General features: G+C 46.4%; 1 protein-coding gene across 3 annotated transcripts in view; it reads right to left on the reverse strand.

The window, feature by feature from the left end:
- SLC24A3 (solute carrier family 24 member 3) overlaps nt 1-14723 on the reverse strand; it is a 130488-nt gene that overhangs the window by 17893 nt on the left and 97872 nt on the right. For 2 of the 3 annotated variants that reach the window (XM_072331212.1, XM_072331210.1), the window contains exons 7-15: nt 12630-12704; nt 9819-9844; nt 9219-9272; nt 8397-8542; nt 6409-6569; nt 5571-5847; nt 4125-4291; nt 2874-2988; nt 2398-2510 (exon numbers count right to left, since the gene is read on the reverse strand). In XM_072331212.1, coding sequence (XP_072187313.1) covers nt 2398-2510; nt 2874-2988; nt 4125-4291; nt 5571-5847; nt 6409-6569; nt 8397-8542; nt 9219-9272; nt 9819-9844; nt 12630-12704 — 1134 coding nt within the window. The remainder of the gene's footprint in view (nt 1-2397; nt 2511-2873; nt 2989-4124; nt 4292-5570; nt 5848-6408; nt 6570-8396; nt 8543-9218; nt 9273-9818; nt 9845-12629; nt 12705-14723) is intronic. The other variant, XM_072331211.1, reaches the window with a different exon arrangement.

Genomic DNA, 14723 nt, shown 5'->3' on the forward strand with positions numbered 1-14723 from the left:
TCACAGTTACTATTACTGTGCATGTGTGCATGGACGTGGGGTGGTGATGTTACGAAGTCTGCTTATCCAAGCATCCAGAGAGAAATACAGAAATCGTGAGTGCAAACTAAGAGAGCCCTTTTTGCTAATGGTGGGACCGTTTCCAAGGCTGTTTTTTCTACCCACGTGATTGCAGTGTACAGTGAGCATTTTGGGTGTGCAAAACAGTAGCAACATTGTTGTGCCCCCATGAAAGCTGGCTGCCTCTGCTCAGTGACTTGTTTTCATTCTTCTCAAGGAAACAAACGTTAAGGAACGTAGATGAGCTACAGATAAGTTACTCCTTAGAGAAAAGGATTTCATTCCTACTGCACCGCTACCTTCCGTCTGTCCTACATTCAAGGAGGGGAAGGGGGATGAACCAAGGAACCGGATGATGCCTGACTAATACTTGGGAAGGTGATGAAGCAAGTAATCCTGGGAATGATTTCCAAACATATGAATGACAAGAAGGTGATTGGGAGACGAAGGGAAAATGTTATTTACCTACCCCTTCTATGACATGATGGTTGAGGTGGACTTGCATGAAGGCAGACCAACATATGTTAATTGCACTGACTTAGCAAGGTGTTTGAAACTGCCTCTCATACGTGCCCACAGACAGAGGAAGAGCAGATTAAATGCACGGGTGGTGGAGTGGGCTGTTATCAGATGAACTGCTGTGTTCAAAGGTTGTGTTCAGCTGCACAGCATCCAGCTAGAGGCCAGTGGTGTAGCCAAGGGGTCATTAGTGCTTAACATCCTCAGTAATTGCATGGATGATGGGCCAGAGGGCACCCTCAGCAAGTCTGCAGCCAATGAAAAACTGCCTGGAGTAGCTAACACATCAGAAGGCTGTGTTGCCATTCAGAGGGATGCTAAAGAGGTAGGAAAATGCATCAACAAAGGGAAACGAGAAGTCCTGTACCTGGGAAGGAAAAACCTCATGCACCAGAATGCACCGAGGCTGACCAGCTATAAAGCAACTTGGCTGAGAAAGACCTCCTGGTCCTGGACACCAAGTACAAGCCCGCAATGCACCCTTGTGGCAAGCAGCATCAACAGCAGCCCTGGCTGCGTTAGGAGAAGCGTTGCCAGCAGGCGGAGGGAGGGGATCCTTCCTCTCGGCTCAGCACTAGAGAGACACATTTGCAGAGCTAGGTCTGGTTCTTGGCTCCCCAGTGTAAGGGAGATAGCTACTCACTGGAGAAAGGGGCTGTACGGATGACTTAAGGCACTGTAGCAGCTGAGAGACCAAGAGAAATGGGACTGTTCAGACTGGAAAAGAGAAGGCTTGAGGGCATCTCCTCAGCATGTATAAATACCTGATGGAAGGGCATAAAGAAGGTGCAGCCAGATTCCTCTGAGCTGTACCCATTGAAAGAACAAGAGGCAGTGCATGCCATTTGAAATACAAGAAATCCCACTAAAAGAAAGCTTTTAGTTTTATGCTGTAAGGCTGGCTAAAACTGGAACAGATTGCTGAGAGAGGCAGTTGCCTTCCCCCACCCTCACCAGCATTAAGGAGTCAATGGGACATGGTCCTAAGCAACCTGCTCTGGCTCACCATGCTTAGAGCGGAGGTTTCAGGCCTTGATAATCTCAAAAGGTACCCGTCAAGATCAAACATTCTGTGATTCTACAGTCCTACCTTTGCAATCACTTAATGCTTGATAAGACAAGGGGGAACGGTTTTAAACTGAGACAGGGGAGGTTTAGGTTGGATATTAGGAGGCAGTTTTTCACCCAGAGGGTGGTGATGCACTGAAACAGGTTGCCCAAGGAGGCTGTGGATGCCCCATCCCTGCAGGCATTCAAGGCCAGGCTGGATGTGGCTCTGGGCAGCCAGCTCTGCTGGTTGGTGACCCTGCACATAGCAGGGGGTTGAAACTACATGATCATTGTGGTCCTTTTCAACCCAGGCCATTCTGTGATTTTATGACCGCAAAGAAGAATCTCTCCTGTGCTGCTACATGTAGTCCAGCTAAAAGCAAATGCTACACCCCTCTGGGATTTCATGGTGTCTCTTGTTCTATCTCAGAAGGGAGCTCCCAGCAACTCCGTGCATGGTGTGCACCTGTCATCCTTTGGGAATTACCCAAGGATTCCACTGGTGCTGGCTAGGTTTTCTCAAACAGCAAAGCTGTGCAGTGTTTCCAGATGGTAGTCATGCCCTGAGATACCCGTCATTTAACAGCTTCCTTCATCTTTCAGCGTGTTAACAGTTTAAAAACAGTACCATTGTTCTTACTAAAAGCCCTACAGGTTTTCTCCATCCTTTACATTCTGCCCATGTATTTACCGTTTGTCTTATTAAGCTGCATATTCAGTTGATACGCACAAATAAACAAAATGACTGCAAACAAATGTGAGACTTACGTATGATCCATAATTCACTGCTAGGGTCTGCAAAGCCCACGGGAGGCCTAGGCCAATTAAAATATCAAAGACATTGCTTCCAATGGAGTTGGACACGGCCATATCCCCCATACCTGCAGGAATGGAAACCATGGATGCTCAGGCACGTCTCAGAGAAACACACACGGCATATTTTGCACATATAAATCCACAACACTGGATTTAAATTTGGAAAACAAACAAATAAACCAACAAAAATCAAACTGAATTCCTGCGAGGCTTCAAGCTGCCAACTGTGCCACAGCTTGCTACACGCCATCATCAAGAACCTCCCAGCTGCTCTGCAATAGCAGCCAAATTCCTTTCTGCTTGCCATCAACTTCAGGCTCAGGAAAAGGGGCTCTGAATATTTTCACATTCAGGACACACTTTGAAAAGACAACAACGATGTACAGAAGCAATTCAGCAGCAGCCTGACACCTCGGTGATGAACCTACCTTGCCTTGCTACAATAAGACTTGCCATGCAGTCTGGCACGCTGGTTCCTGCTGCCAAGAAAGTGATGCCCATTATGACGTCTGGAATTCCCAGTGTGTAACCAATGATTGTCACCTAAGGAATGGAATAAAACCATCAGGTGGTTTATAAAGAATAAGAACAGAGAGCAGCTTGGTCCAGCTCTGCAGGATGTTGGGAGACAGCGTTTACTGCTCAGTGCAAACTGACGCTTTCTTTAAAGAGAAATGGGAAAGGCTTTTTTCCCATTTTTCTTGTATGTTCACCGCCTGGTTGGCTGGAAAGCACTGACCTGCTATTTACTCTGATCAGCTGCTTCACACCTTTCATCCACCATTTTCCTGACTCTAACCAGGAGGAGAAGTGATATGGTGGCTCACTGTCCTCTCGTAACAGACTTGGCCAAAGCTCACAGATGTTATTACATCTACATAACAGCCAAGATGACACCAAAACATCCCCGAGGTTCGTTACGTTAATGTTACGTAAATGTTACATGTAGGAACTTATATATCTATGTGACTACAAAGTTCCTTTTGGGAAAGAGGAGATACCTGTAAGTTCTTTGTTACTCTATTACAGAGCCTATGATCAATTACAGCTCTCTGATCTGATCCACATATGTAAAATTCAGATGCTACTGTTTAATGATGTCAGATTTCCTACTAGCCGTGTTAAATGCATGGAAGAAAGGAAAACTTGATCAGGGCTAATGATTGTTCTTCTGACCTTCCAGCAGCATACGCCATGAAATGTGAACCATACATTGGAAGCAGTGACCCTGTGGGTTCCAGTATTCTGGCTATAGCAGACTGGCACTGCTCTTTTTTTACTTGAGAAGCACCTAGTCCTCACATACGGAAAGCAAAAGGAAGAAAAGCAAAAGAAATCAAGTACATTTCTAGTTCCTGTTCAGAGTAGCGAGGGTTATCGAAAGCAAAACAATAACAAAAACCACTTGTTGGATTAGTTCTATTACAGGAACCAATTGTGAAGGAAGAGCACACTTTTTGTTGTCTCCCCATTCCCAGAGGAAAGCTGTGGTCAGAGCTTTAGAGAGGTCTCTCCATGCTGCGTTGGTCCCATGCTGACACAGACCATGATCCGTGCAACAGTGCAGCAGCCCAATCCAGGCCTCCCTTACATCCCTGGTGCCAGCGCTCCATATTTCTGCTTAAGCTGACAGAAATCACTTCTGTTGCCTTTCTCAGGCTGTTTTAGTTGGTACATACCATCCACACCATCATGTAGGAGAAAGCTGCAATCCAGAGGGTAGAAGAAGCAAAGGTAACCATGAACCATTTCTCCAAGTGGGGTTTGTTACAGTTGGGCACTGTGAAATACAGCACAAAGCTCAACGGCCACGTGAAGAGCCACTTCAAGATTTCCATTTTGCCAGCTGTAAAACAGGAAGCAATCACGATTCTAGTTAATATGCAGGTCGCTCTGAAAGTAATGCCTCCTATTTATTTCCATGGAAATGACAACAGATACAAAGAGGACAATAACATTATTGATAGAGTAGTCTTCTCCGCTGCAAAACACTGTTTTTCAACAGCCATCAAGCATTTGCAATGCATTTTTGCCAGGGATGGACAAGAGCCCACCTTTTGTGCTCAGAAAGATCTGCACAAGCGGAGGTGACCCACTGTTGCTGTTATCGCTGCTGAAATGTCCCACCCACTGCCTCTCTGTGCTACATCCAATGGCTGGCGTCACAACCATTCAGCAGGCATCAGTGAGTATCACAGCTGTGCTTTTTTCCTGTCACACGGGTGGTCAAACACTGGAACAATGACCTGGAAAGACTGTGATTTCCATCCTTGTTGCTAACTAACACTCAGGGAGCAGCTTTTGGCAACCTGCTCTAGAAAGACCTTCTCTGAGCAGAGGTTTGAATCAGGATGACTTCCAGCAGTCACATCAACCTTTCCTATACTATAAATCAAGTGTCACTGTCCACAGAACATCTAAATTACTAACTTCAAGGCTCAGTTTTTTCCCCTGCTTGAACTACAGCTATGTGTGGAGGTCTGAAAAGGAGTTCCCAAAAACGTGGAAAGGGCAGAAACAGTCCCTATAGTATTCTGTCTTGTTTTCAACACCCTAGATCTCGACAGCTCTGGTACAACTCAAACGTAGGGCAGCCAATAGAACGAGATGGGTCTGCCCAGAGATGGACACAGGTTTCTAAGAAGGAACTCCCCAGCAGAGGCTGCTGCCTCACCCCACTGACTGCAGTGGCAAGGCCAACACATGAGCTGCAGCTGAGCCGCACCAACCAGCCCAACATGCTGAGAGGCACCTCATGCTTTCCAATTAGCTGCTACCTGTGACCAGGAACTGAACTGTGAGGTACAAGTACAGACCCCAAACTATGTCTCAATTTTAAGTAAAAGATATTTCACAATGAGGGTGATGAAGCACTGGAACAGGTAACCCAGTGTTGTGGTTGATGCTCCATCCCTCAAGGGGAAATCTCAAGACTTTCAAGGCCAGGCTGAATAAGGCCCCGGACAACCTGACCTAGCTGTGGTTCACTGCAGGGGAGCTGGACTAGATGGCCCTCCAGCTCTAGAGGTCCCTTCCAGCTCTAAGGATTCTATGATTCCATACTTTCTGGCATACTCAGACTCAGTTTTGCTTTCTAGAACAACACAAACCCACAAATTTCTTACTGGGTAGGTCAAAAGGTGTGTATGGCCCTTCATGGTCATCATCGTCATCGTCTTCTTCCTCTTCCTCATCGTTTTCGTTGTTCTCATTATCCTCATTCTCATTCTCTGTCTCATTGCCAGCCTCAGCCACATCCTCGTCCCGCCGTGTGCCATTCACGCCCCGCTCAGATGAGTTGCTTGGACCTGTTCCATTCTCTACAACGTGCTTGATAGGTATTTTGATTGCTACTTCTGATTCACCGTTGGTGTAAGTCCTGCTGTTGATCAGTCTTTGTCTCTGTTAATACAGACACAAACCCTTGCTCAAAACAAGTTCTTTAACATTTAACGTTTGGTTTTATTTTTTCTTAAAGAGAAAAAGGGATGCGCAGAGTTCTCTTTTTTTCTTGGTTTTAAAAGCAAAACATGATGGATCTCGGTCATGCATAATGTAGTAGTTGCTTGCAGGAAGTAGACACACATCACGCAGATAGAGCTTTTATGAGATAAGGACCAGTAACAAACTGACCGCAGGGATACAAGAAGACAAAGGTCAGAAAGTGTAGAACCGTCTTCTACAATAAGCCATGTTAACATCAGATCAGATCAACGCTGGAGGCACCTGCTGTGAGCAACAGCTACAGGGAGCATAACCACATAATGACTTGAAACTTTCTCTACGGGTACAGATAGCAAGGGGTGATTTAGTACAGACATCGTTATTAGGATGGGACTGGGAAAAATGCACACAGGGATCCAAGAAAATCATAGAGGTCCATTTTGACCTGAATGCTGCCATGGGCAAATTCAGAATGAGAAAAGATAGAGAAAGATAGGGGAAAAAAGAGAATGAACATACCTCATTGATTAGCATGCGGCTGGCCATGGAGAGACGTGTTTTGGGAGGAAAGTGGCTGGTTATCATGATCCGGAGCCCAGCCTCAGAAAATGAAAGCTGGTGTGGGTAAGCAGACAGCAGCTCATCCACCATGATCACCGAGGCTTTACGGTGGAAATTCCCTGCAACCAAAAAACAAAGAGAAGCTGAGACCTTTGCCCACCTCTCTTTCCATCATACAGGGCACTCAGCAGAACAGATTCACAGGTTCTAGAGGCCCACTGTAAGAGCCACTCCTTCAGCCACTCCACAGCCTCCTCTGTGTTTAACTTCTGTCTTTACACAGCAGGTTTTATAAATAAATGACCAATATGGTATCTCCGTTCATTCCCACTGATAGCAAATCAAATCTGCTCTGTGCAGTTTATTGTAGGCTTCTGTTAAACGGATCACTGCTTCAACAACGGTCACCACTGAGGTGAAGAACTTGCTGCAATAGGGAAGTATTAATTCAACTATTATAATTTGCACTTGTGTGAGGATATTGGCCTCATCCACCATCGTCTCCACTGGATGAGCTCAGAGTCCTTGGATTGAGAAAGCAGAGGCAAGATTGGGACACAGCAGCAGGGAAACCCAAGCTTCCCCAGCACAACTGTGCTCAGCACTGGCAACTGCATTATCATCATCATCATCATCATCATCATCATCATCATCCTTAGTCCTACAGCACAGCACCTCCCCAGGCACTTTCTTTTTTCTGAGGATGCTTCTATGGTTTGGGGTAGACACATGAGTCACAAAAATCAAGGTGGCCAAGTAGCTTTCCCTGGTGGCTTTTTCACATTCGCATGTGCTGCGTACCACAGAAACCCTTCTGCTTTCTTCTTTGTGGTCCTCAGTTCAGAAAAGTGGAAGCTTGGAAAGCAAATGTCATTACTGGATGCCCTCAGCACTCTAACTGGTTGAAATCAGGGCTGTTTTTGACCCAGTGCCATTGCTGTGGTGTGCCCAGCAGTACCGCTCACCCACCCAAGCCTGCAGAGGCCCAGCACTAAGTAAACATAGGAACAATCTGCAAGAAAATGAAGCAATCCTTTTGGGCTTCCTTCCTCAGCCAGCTTAAGAAATCAGGAGGGTTCAAGACCAAAATGTACCAGTCTGAGCAGTGTCATGCCAAGAGGCATTCTGGTGCAATTTAAACCAAATCCTACAATCAGAAATGCCTCATTTGTGGGCAGTCCTGGGGTCACTGTGTAAGCCTGACTTTATGCTTCTGTTTTGCCAGTCTAGCTGCACTGGCCGCAGTGTAGTTATCTTGTCAGCACAGTTCCACTGTTGAGATTCCAAGGCTACAGAGAGCTGTTCCAGTAACAGCAGCTTCCCCAAACCACAGCACACCATGCTCACAAAAGCTTTCCCTCTGCTCAGCAACAGGGCAGTAATGTGATAGCAGGCATCTGGTAGACTCAAAGGGTTTGATGTCAGCAAGAAAAAAACATCCACATTTCACATTCAGTTGCTTACTGTAGATATACTAAAATCTTTCAATCACTTTGGTGGGAAAATAGCTGGTTTTGTTTGATCTTTATGGAGTCAAGCAGAAGAAAGAGGGCAGCTTGTCTGTACACAGAGGCCAGGGCTGCTCTAAATAATACACAACCCCTTCTCAGTTTAAAGCAATGACTTGGGGAGTCCCATATTGCTGAGGATAGGTGCACAATAACACGTTTATTACACATGCTTGTTGCCTGCTGCAAAGACAAAGCATCATCTGTTGCACCCTGTGTATGCAGTTTAATTTGTGCTCACCTGTGCACACACACACGCCGCTACTGCAGCCGAGCTATGGAAGCAATGATTTCTTTAAGCTAAGGAAATATAAGTGGGGCTTAATGGGCACCTCCCTGCCTATTTCAGCGCTGAGCAGACGTGCCCAGCCCACAGTGCAGGGTGGGCAGACAAACTTGTAAACATTCAGAACGATGCAAGCAAACGAGGTGACTTACTGGAACAGTTACCTTTCTTTAGTAACACCACTGTGGCATCACAGTTGCTGTTATCATCCATTTCCGTATTATTTGCCAATCCATTCACCATGTTTGCAGCATTTTTTGTCTTCCTTTCCAAGCAGTGTTGTATGGTAGAGTTGTACCTGCAGAAATGAAATGAATTCTAGGTGTACTTTTGCCACTTCTACATGGATCTCACCACGAGACTCAAAGGGAAGGGTGGACCATCATGAGCATGTGGCTGAGGCCCTTATAACCACACCAGCAGCCAGGCAGGTCAGAAACATCTGTTCAAACTACAGCATCACTTTAAGAAAGCAAAGCCACCCTAGATTGAAACAGCACAGCTACCTGTTTTGATGGCCAGTGTCACAAGTGTGAACCTGCTCTCCGTATTAAAGTTTCTAATTACTAGAAGTAAGAGGAATTCTGACTTGTACTCCCTTCCACCAAGCCTGTTTTGCTGCTCTCGCTGAGAAGTGCTCTCCTAATATTTACTCTGTTCATCATTTCAAAACAAACTTCTACTCTTACTTGTTGAGAAAAGACCACTGGTGTGCTTGGTGGCTGCTAGGTTTTGTTTAATGTTCCAGCTTAAATCCGGGTTTCTTTTCCACTGGCTTTTAGAAACAAGGCAGGAGGAGGGGAGTCAAACAGCAGAACAGACCAGGCCCCCAAGCATCATCTGGTATGAAAGAGCTCAGATGCTTGTGAAAGCAGTGCTGGTTGCACTGCAGTTCTATCGTGGGTCTCAGAGCAAGAAGTAATGAAACACGATGGGGTTTTGTGCCCACAAAAAGGTAGAGAGGAATCTCTTACTTCATGATAACAATGTAGATGGCATACATCAGCACCAAGACCAAGGACTCCCACCTGCAAACAGAAAGAACACAAAGTGCATCAGAGCAGGACCTGGTGCTGAGCTCCTGCTGCCTGCTATGTACTAAAGTTCACAGGTTATGTTCTCGTTTGGGATTTTGGCATGTCACAATAACCACACCAAACCTCATTCCTGGCTGTTCAACACTCAGCTTCCTCACTGATGGGTTTGAGTGGGGGGCACGGTCAAATATGGTTGGGTCTCAAGTCAATCTTAGTTAAAAACAAAGCAAAACAAAACCAAGGCATTGCAAAACTCAGCATTGCAGAAATCCTCTGAAATTAAACGTAAATCGCCCAGTAAGGACGAGTTTAAGAAAACACACAACCCAAGCAACCTGACTCCCCCTAGTGCTTGTGATCTAAATAATGCTGGCTGAGGGAAAACAAAGCTACCGCTGTCACTCTGAGCTCTAAGACGTGCTGAAAACACAACGATCTTGGCAAAGCGTTTCATTCTCTTCCCACCAACCCTGTGTGCGGCAGCTCTGGTGGTGTACATGGGGAAAACGAACAAGAAACGCAGCCAGATTCACTTACCAGGAAACCTTTTCGTCGTAAATAAACTGCAGAGGAAAGATTAAAAAAAAAAGCAGCATGTTAAACAAGGGAGGTGACAGCGTGCACCAGGGCTGCAAACAGCCCACCAACCCCAGCGGGTGGCAGCAGGGACAGAGCAAACTGGGGCAACGGCATCAGGATCTCTCCTGTTTCCCTGGGAACCTTTCAGCTCTCATGTTTCTCCCACCTAGTGAAGCAGAGCAGCATTCCTCCCTAAAGCCCAAAGAGTCCGCTGAAGAGGTGACAGGTCAAACAGGTGACCTGGAGGAGCTGCACCAGCTGTTCTCAGCAGAGATGCTGCCATCCCTCCGTGCTGTCCCTCAGCAGCAGCTGGGCTCTAAGTATGCAGATTTACAGCCACTTCCACACCTGGTGTCAATGACAGGTGCTCCAACAGCACTGAAAACCAGCCCCGGGGCATGATTTCCTTACGAGCTAAGCTTAAGACTCTAACAAGCAGTGTTAGAGCCCTGTCAGCACATCTGAAGGTTTCCCTGTGAGTTTCCCCGTGATGCTGTGCTCCCTGGGAAGGAGCAATGTCTTTCACCTGCATGTGTAAGATGCTGTGTGTTGGGAACACCAACGCTGTGCCAATAGAAGTGAAGGGCTTCACCCCCATCTATCTATCAGGGCTTGTAGAGGCAGATGTTAGAAGGTCACCAGCAGATGGCCATCATGTTCCACCGCTGAATTTACCAGCAGGTGCTGGAAGCAGAGGGGACTGCTGTGGTAGCTTTGCTGGCAGCATCCCTTCCTCTGCTTCTCTTTCCACATCCAGTGGGCCTCCGTGTGAGCTCTGCAATAGCTGCCAGTCCCAGAGCTGGGGATGCTGAGCCCGGCTCATGCTGCAGCCACTGTGGGAAGGGCAGAGCTTGCAAGGATGCTCACGAGTGGTCCATGGGCCCTACAGCTCTGGGCTGCACTCAGTGGACCTGGTGCCAGCTGGTGAGGGTCCTGCTGGCCACTTGGTCCTTCCAAGCACCTTCAGCTGCTTTCAGCTCAGTGCTGTACGAAGGGGTGGTGGAAGTGCTGTGTACGCCACTAGGAAAACACACCCAGAGAAGTGGTAGAGAAAACCAAGGGGAAAGGAAATGGGCTTTAGAAATTACAACAAAACGCTTCCCTGAAGCTAAAGAGCCTGTAAATAGCAACTTGTGTTTGATAGAGCAGCAAACAATAGCCGTATTTGTTACTGGAAGAACACATGACAGCAAGACATTATGCATGCTATAAGTCACAGCCCCAGTCATGGTGATCTAATCTGACAACAGCTATTTTGGGTTGCACTGTGTTGGTGTGGCAGGGCACGAAAGCGTGTTCATTGACCTTTGTGATTAAAAATAGCACCCATCCCACTTCTTTCACTAATGACAATGACCGCGTCCCTTCGAGTTAGGAAACACTGGGATCTTTTTTCTTCCAAGGGAAATAAGGAGTAACAGTTCTTGCCAAGCTTTAGGAGGAGACCAGCTTCGTAATATAATTTCAAGGTAAAAGAAAAGAAAGAGGAAATCATACAGCTAAATTTACACGAGGTAAGAGTGGTAAAGAAAGCTGGCCCACTTCTAATTGCTCTGATGTGGAGTTCACTCGCTCTTATCAGCTGGCACGGAGCACCAGAGAGGTGAGTTTGTTGCTTTGCTATTTCTTACTGCAGCGCTGCGATTCCTTTGCTGGTTGAAATGGAAGGAGATAAACTCACATGGATTTACCCAGTGGAATTTGAAGCTGCTGCATTTCAGCGTTGGCAGGAATGTATTTATCTCCTCTCAGGTGTGTTTATGATTCGCAAAGGCACCTGTGGAGCGTAGCTCATATGAGAGCACCACAAGCTGCTCTTCAGAATAACCTAAGCTCAATCTTCTACAAAGCAATACTATCCTTCAAGAAAGACGATTATATTCTGGCTGCAGCCAAGTCTCAATGCCCTGACATGGCAAATTATCCCTATATAGTGAAGCGTTGAAATGCTTTAGAAAATGTAAGGCCCACACATGTCTAACGAACGAGAAAACAGAGTGCAAGTTGTGCTGTGCTCTGCACAGAGCCAGCAGCATGTCTGCCAGTGGAGAGACAGGGGACTGGAGGGGCAGAATTCAAATATCAATGTGCTGACATCTCTGTTTGATTCTACCTTAAAAGGAGAGAAAGGATCCGAGCCTCTGTAAAGCCTGGGGTCCTTAGCTAATGGAGACGAGAGAGAATTCTTAAAGCGAAGCAGTGTTTAGACTCTGAAAAGAGAAATCCTCATTTGCCATCATCTGAGGAGAAATGCTACATAGAACAGGGTTGCTAAACCACTCGGGAGCTAAATCTTTAATCACTTTAAATGTTCCCTCTTCCTCTCGTTTCTCTGTTTTTCTCTAACAGGCATTTAAAAGGCCCGTGCAGTGATTGCTGTGGAGTAATGCTGAAGACATGGGGGCCTGTTCCACATCTCCCAGACCACAGTTGGGCATGAAACGCTCTGACATTTGCATCACAGTTCTGGCAATGCCTCCAAGCCTTGAGCTGCAGAGCCCTACTCTGGCTGCACTAAGGACCTCGAACCTCTTCAGGTCTAAAAGATTTACAGCTCTCTGATATTATGGGGTAGAGTTCCCAAACAAAAGGATTTTGTATAGCCCTAGACTATATGCCCAAGCAAAGAAACATATACATCTGCATGTTTATGGCTCCTGGAGTGAGGACCTTAGCAACAAAACTCTGGTTTCTTAGTGAGATCCCTCTACAGTGGACATGTGAGCTGCCACAGAAGAATAACAGGTACAAGAGCCTTTGGCAACTTACCACAATGAGTGCAACAACAGACAGCGTATAATAGATCGAATCTCTCAAAAGACTCCATGATGACAGTGCAACAACCTGGGAAAAGAGGCAGAGAGAGGATGTCAGGCAGGCCCAGGTGTAAGCTGGAAGGCAGGATGATGGGGGCTGATTTACACCATTCTGGACTGACCCCTGAATGTATCAAGTGTTTTTCCTCATTGAACACTGATTGAGCACTGCGAGATAGTTTATAAAATAACTCGAGATTATTCCAGTCACCTTTTACAGCACTATTTAAGGCCCTAATGTTCCTTTCTGAGCACAGATAATGCTCCTTTTTTTCCCTAGGGGTATTTCCTCCAACACCTGAGTGAACACATTAACAGCCAGGCCTTCAAATACAGCTACTCAGCAGGGATCTAGAGCACAGAGGTCACAGACCAGGACACCAGGGAATCACAGACTCCTGCCCTGATTTCAGATTGGAGGGAAGGCAATATGCTCCTGCCTGGGACTCCTACAAGCTGCTCACATGCCACAGACATCCTAGTAGCTCTCCCTCATGTATAACTACGGGCAATAAAAGCCCAGGTCTCCTGAGAGGGTCGAGTCATTGAACTGAAGTCTTTGAGCCACTGGATGACTGGGAAGAAGAATCTGACAGAGGGAAGCCTTGCACATGAAGTAACCACGTACCCAGGCTAAAAGGAGCTAATTAGCACGGAGGGAAACGGCAGCACTTTCAGCCTGCTGACAGGAATTTTGTAGTCTCATTGTAACTGTCAAGACCTTGAAGGCACAAGTTGCGCTATTCAGTCCTGCAGCAGCCAAGGACTGCATGTAAATCTCAGTGCACTGCAACCCTCCTAAATCACCATTAAGCGGATCATAATGAAGACAGAAAGGAAATCAGGGAAGCAATCAGCTTGGGTAAAAACATGATGAAACTTAAGAGTTTGAAGAGCAAAGAGCAAGGTGACCAGAGCCTCAGTGGCAATGTACCCCGAGCTGGGGCTTCACCATTCACCCTCTATAAAATTGACCCTTCTCCTCTGCTCTTCCAAACTATTTGTCTCCTCCTAACAATGCAGAAGCCCCTCACCCAAAATCTTCCATCCAGAATAGATGTGGTGACAGAGGCCATCAAGTTGGCTACTTAAAGGCTACGTGCCTTCTCTCTCCATTGCCCACAGCAGACAAGGAGGGGTTCCTTTCCCTTGCTGTAAGCAATGTGCTGTCTTTCTTTGCACTGTGGCTTATTGCAGACATCATGCAGATCACGCAGGTCCTTTTTTTTTTCAAATCAGACTTCTCATTGCATGATGCAGAGCTCATGTACTAACTGCTGATAGCACTTCCATGGTGCTTGCTCTCTTTACTTCCCAGAGGAGGGACTCACTGCTCTGCTGTGTCCTTCCTCCTTAGTGTAGCACCACAAAGTGCATTGCTTTTGCCTGTTTTCCTCCTGCCCCTCACACTGAAATTGCACCAAAAAGCCATGGCTTTCCATGCAGTTCAAAGCAGGACAACGTGAGCAAGGCACCTGCCAGAATAAGCTCATACAGCCTTACCTGGCAATGCAGCAGAACAGGCTAAGAAAGCAGGCAACAAACACCAGGCCAGTACTTGACAAAGCCATTCAAAAGAGCTGTAGGATCCGTAGGAAGCAAGCAACCAAGCTGCTCCACAGCAGTGTTAAACTTCCTCTTTACGCAGGAAGGGTAAGACCACAAAAGAAGCTACAAACCCACATCATTTCATTGTGCAAAAGCTTTTGCATTGCCTCCCATCCTGAAATCTGCCTTTGTGCTACTGTGAGGAAACTCAGAAATTGCTGTCAGCACTTCGATCTACTATCAGCACAACCAGCTCTTGGTTTGTTAGCCACAGGAATTCAACAGCAGTAGCCTGGGCACGATATTCAGCTGGAACAAAGCATCTGTTGCAGTCACATAATTCCTATGGGTCATTGCAGAAGGAGAATTACCTTCAGTCTACTGTGAAATCCCCATCTCTTAAGGGGCTTCTTTGTCAGTAATTGCACTGGCAATAATAGCATCATTAGCACCATTTTGCTTGCTCGACATGAATACGAATGGAAGATGCATTGGAAAT

This window comes from Excalfactoria chinensis, chromosome 3 (genome assembly GCF_039878825.1).
Source record: "Excalfactoria chinensis isolate bCotChi1 chromosome 3, bCotChi1.hap2, whole genome shotgun sequence".
Lineage (NCBI taxonomy): Eukaryota > Metazoa > Chordata > Aves > Galliformes > Phasianidae > Excalfactoria > Excalfactoria chinensis.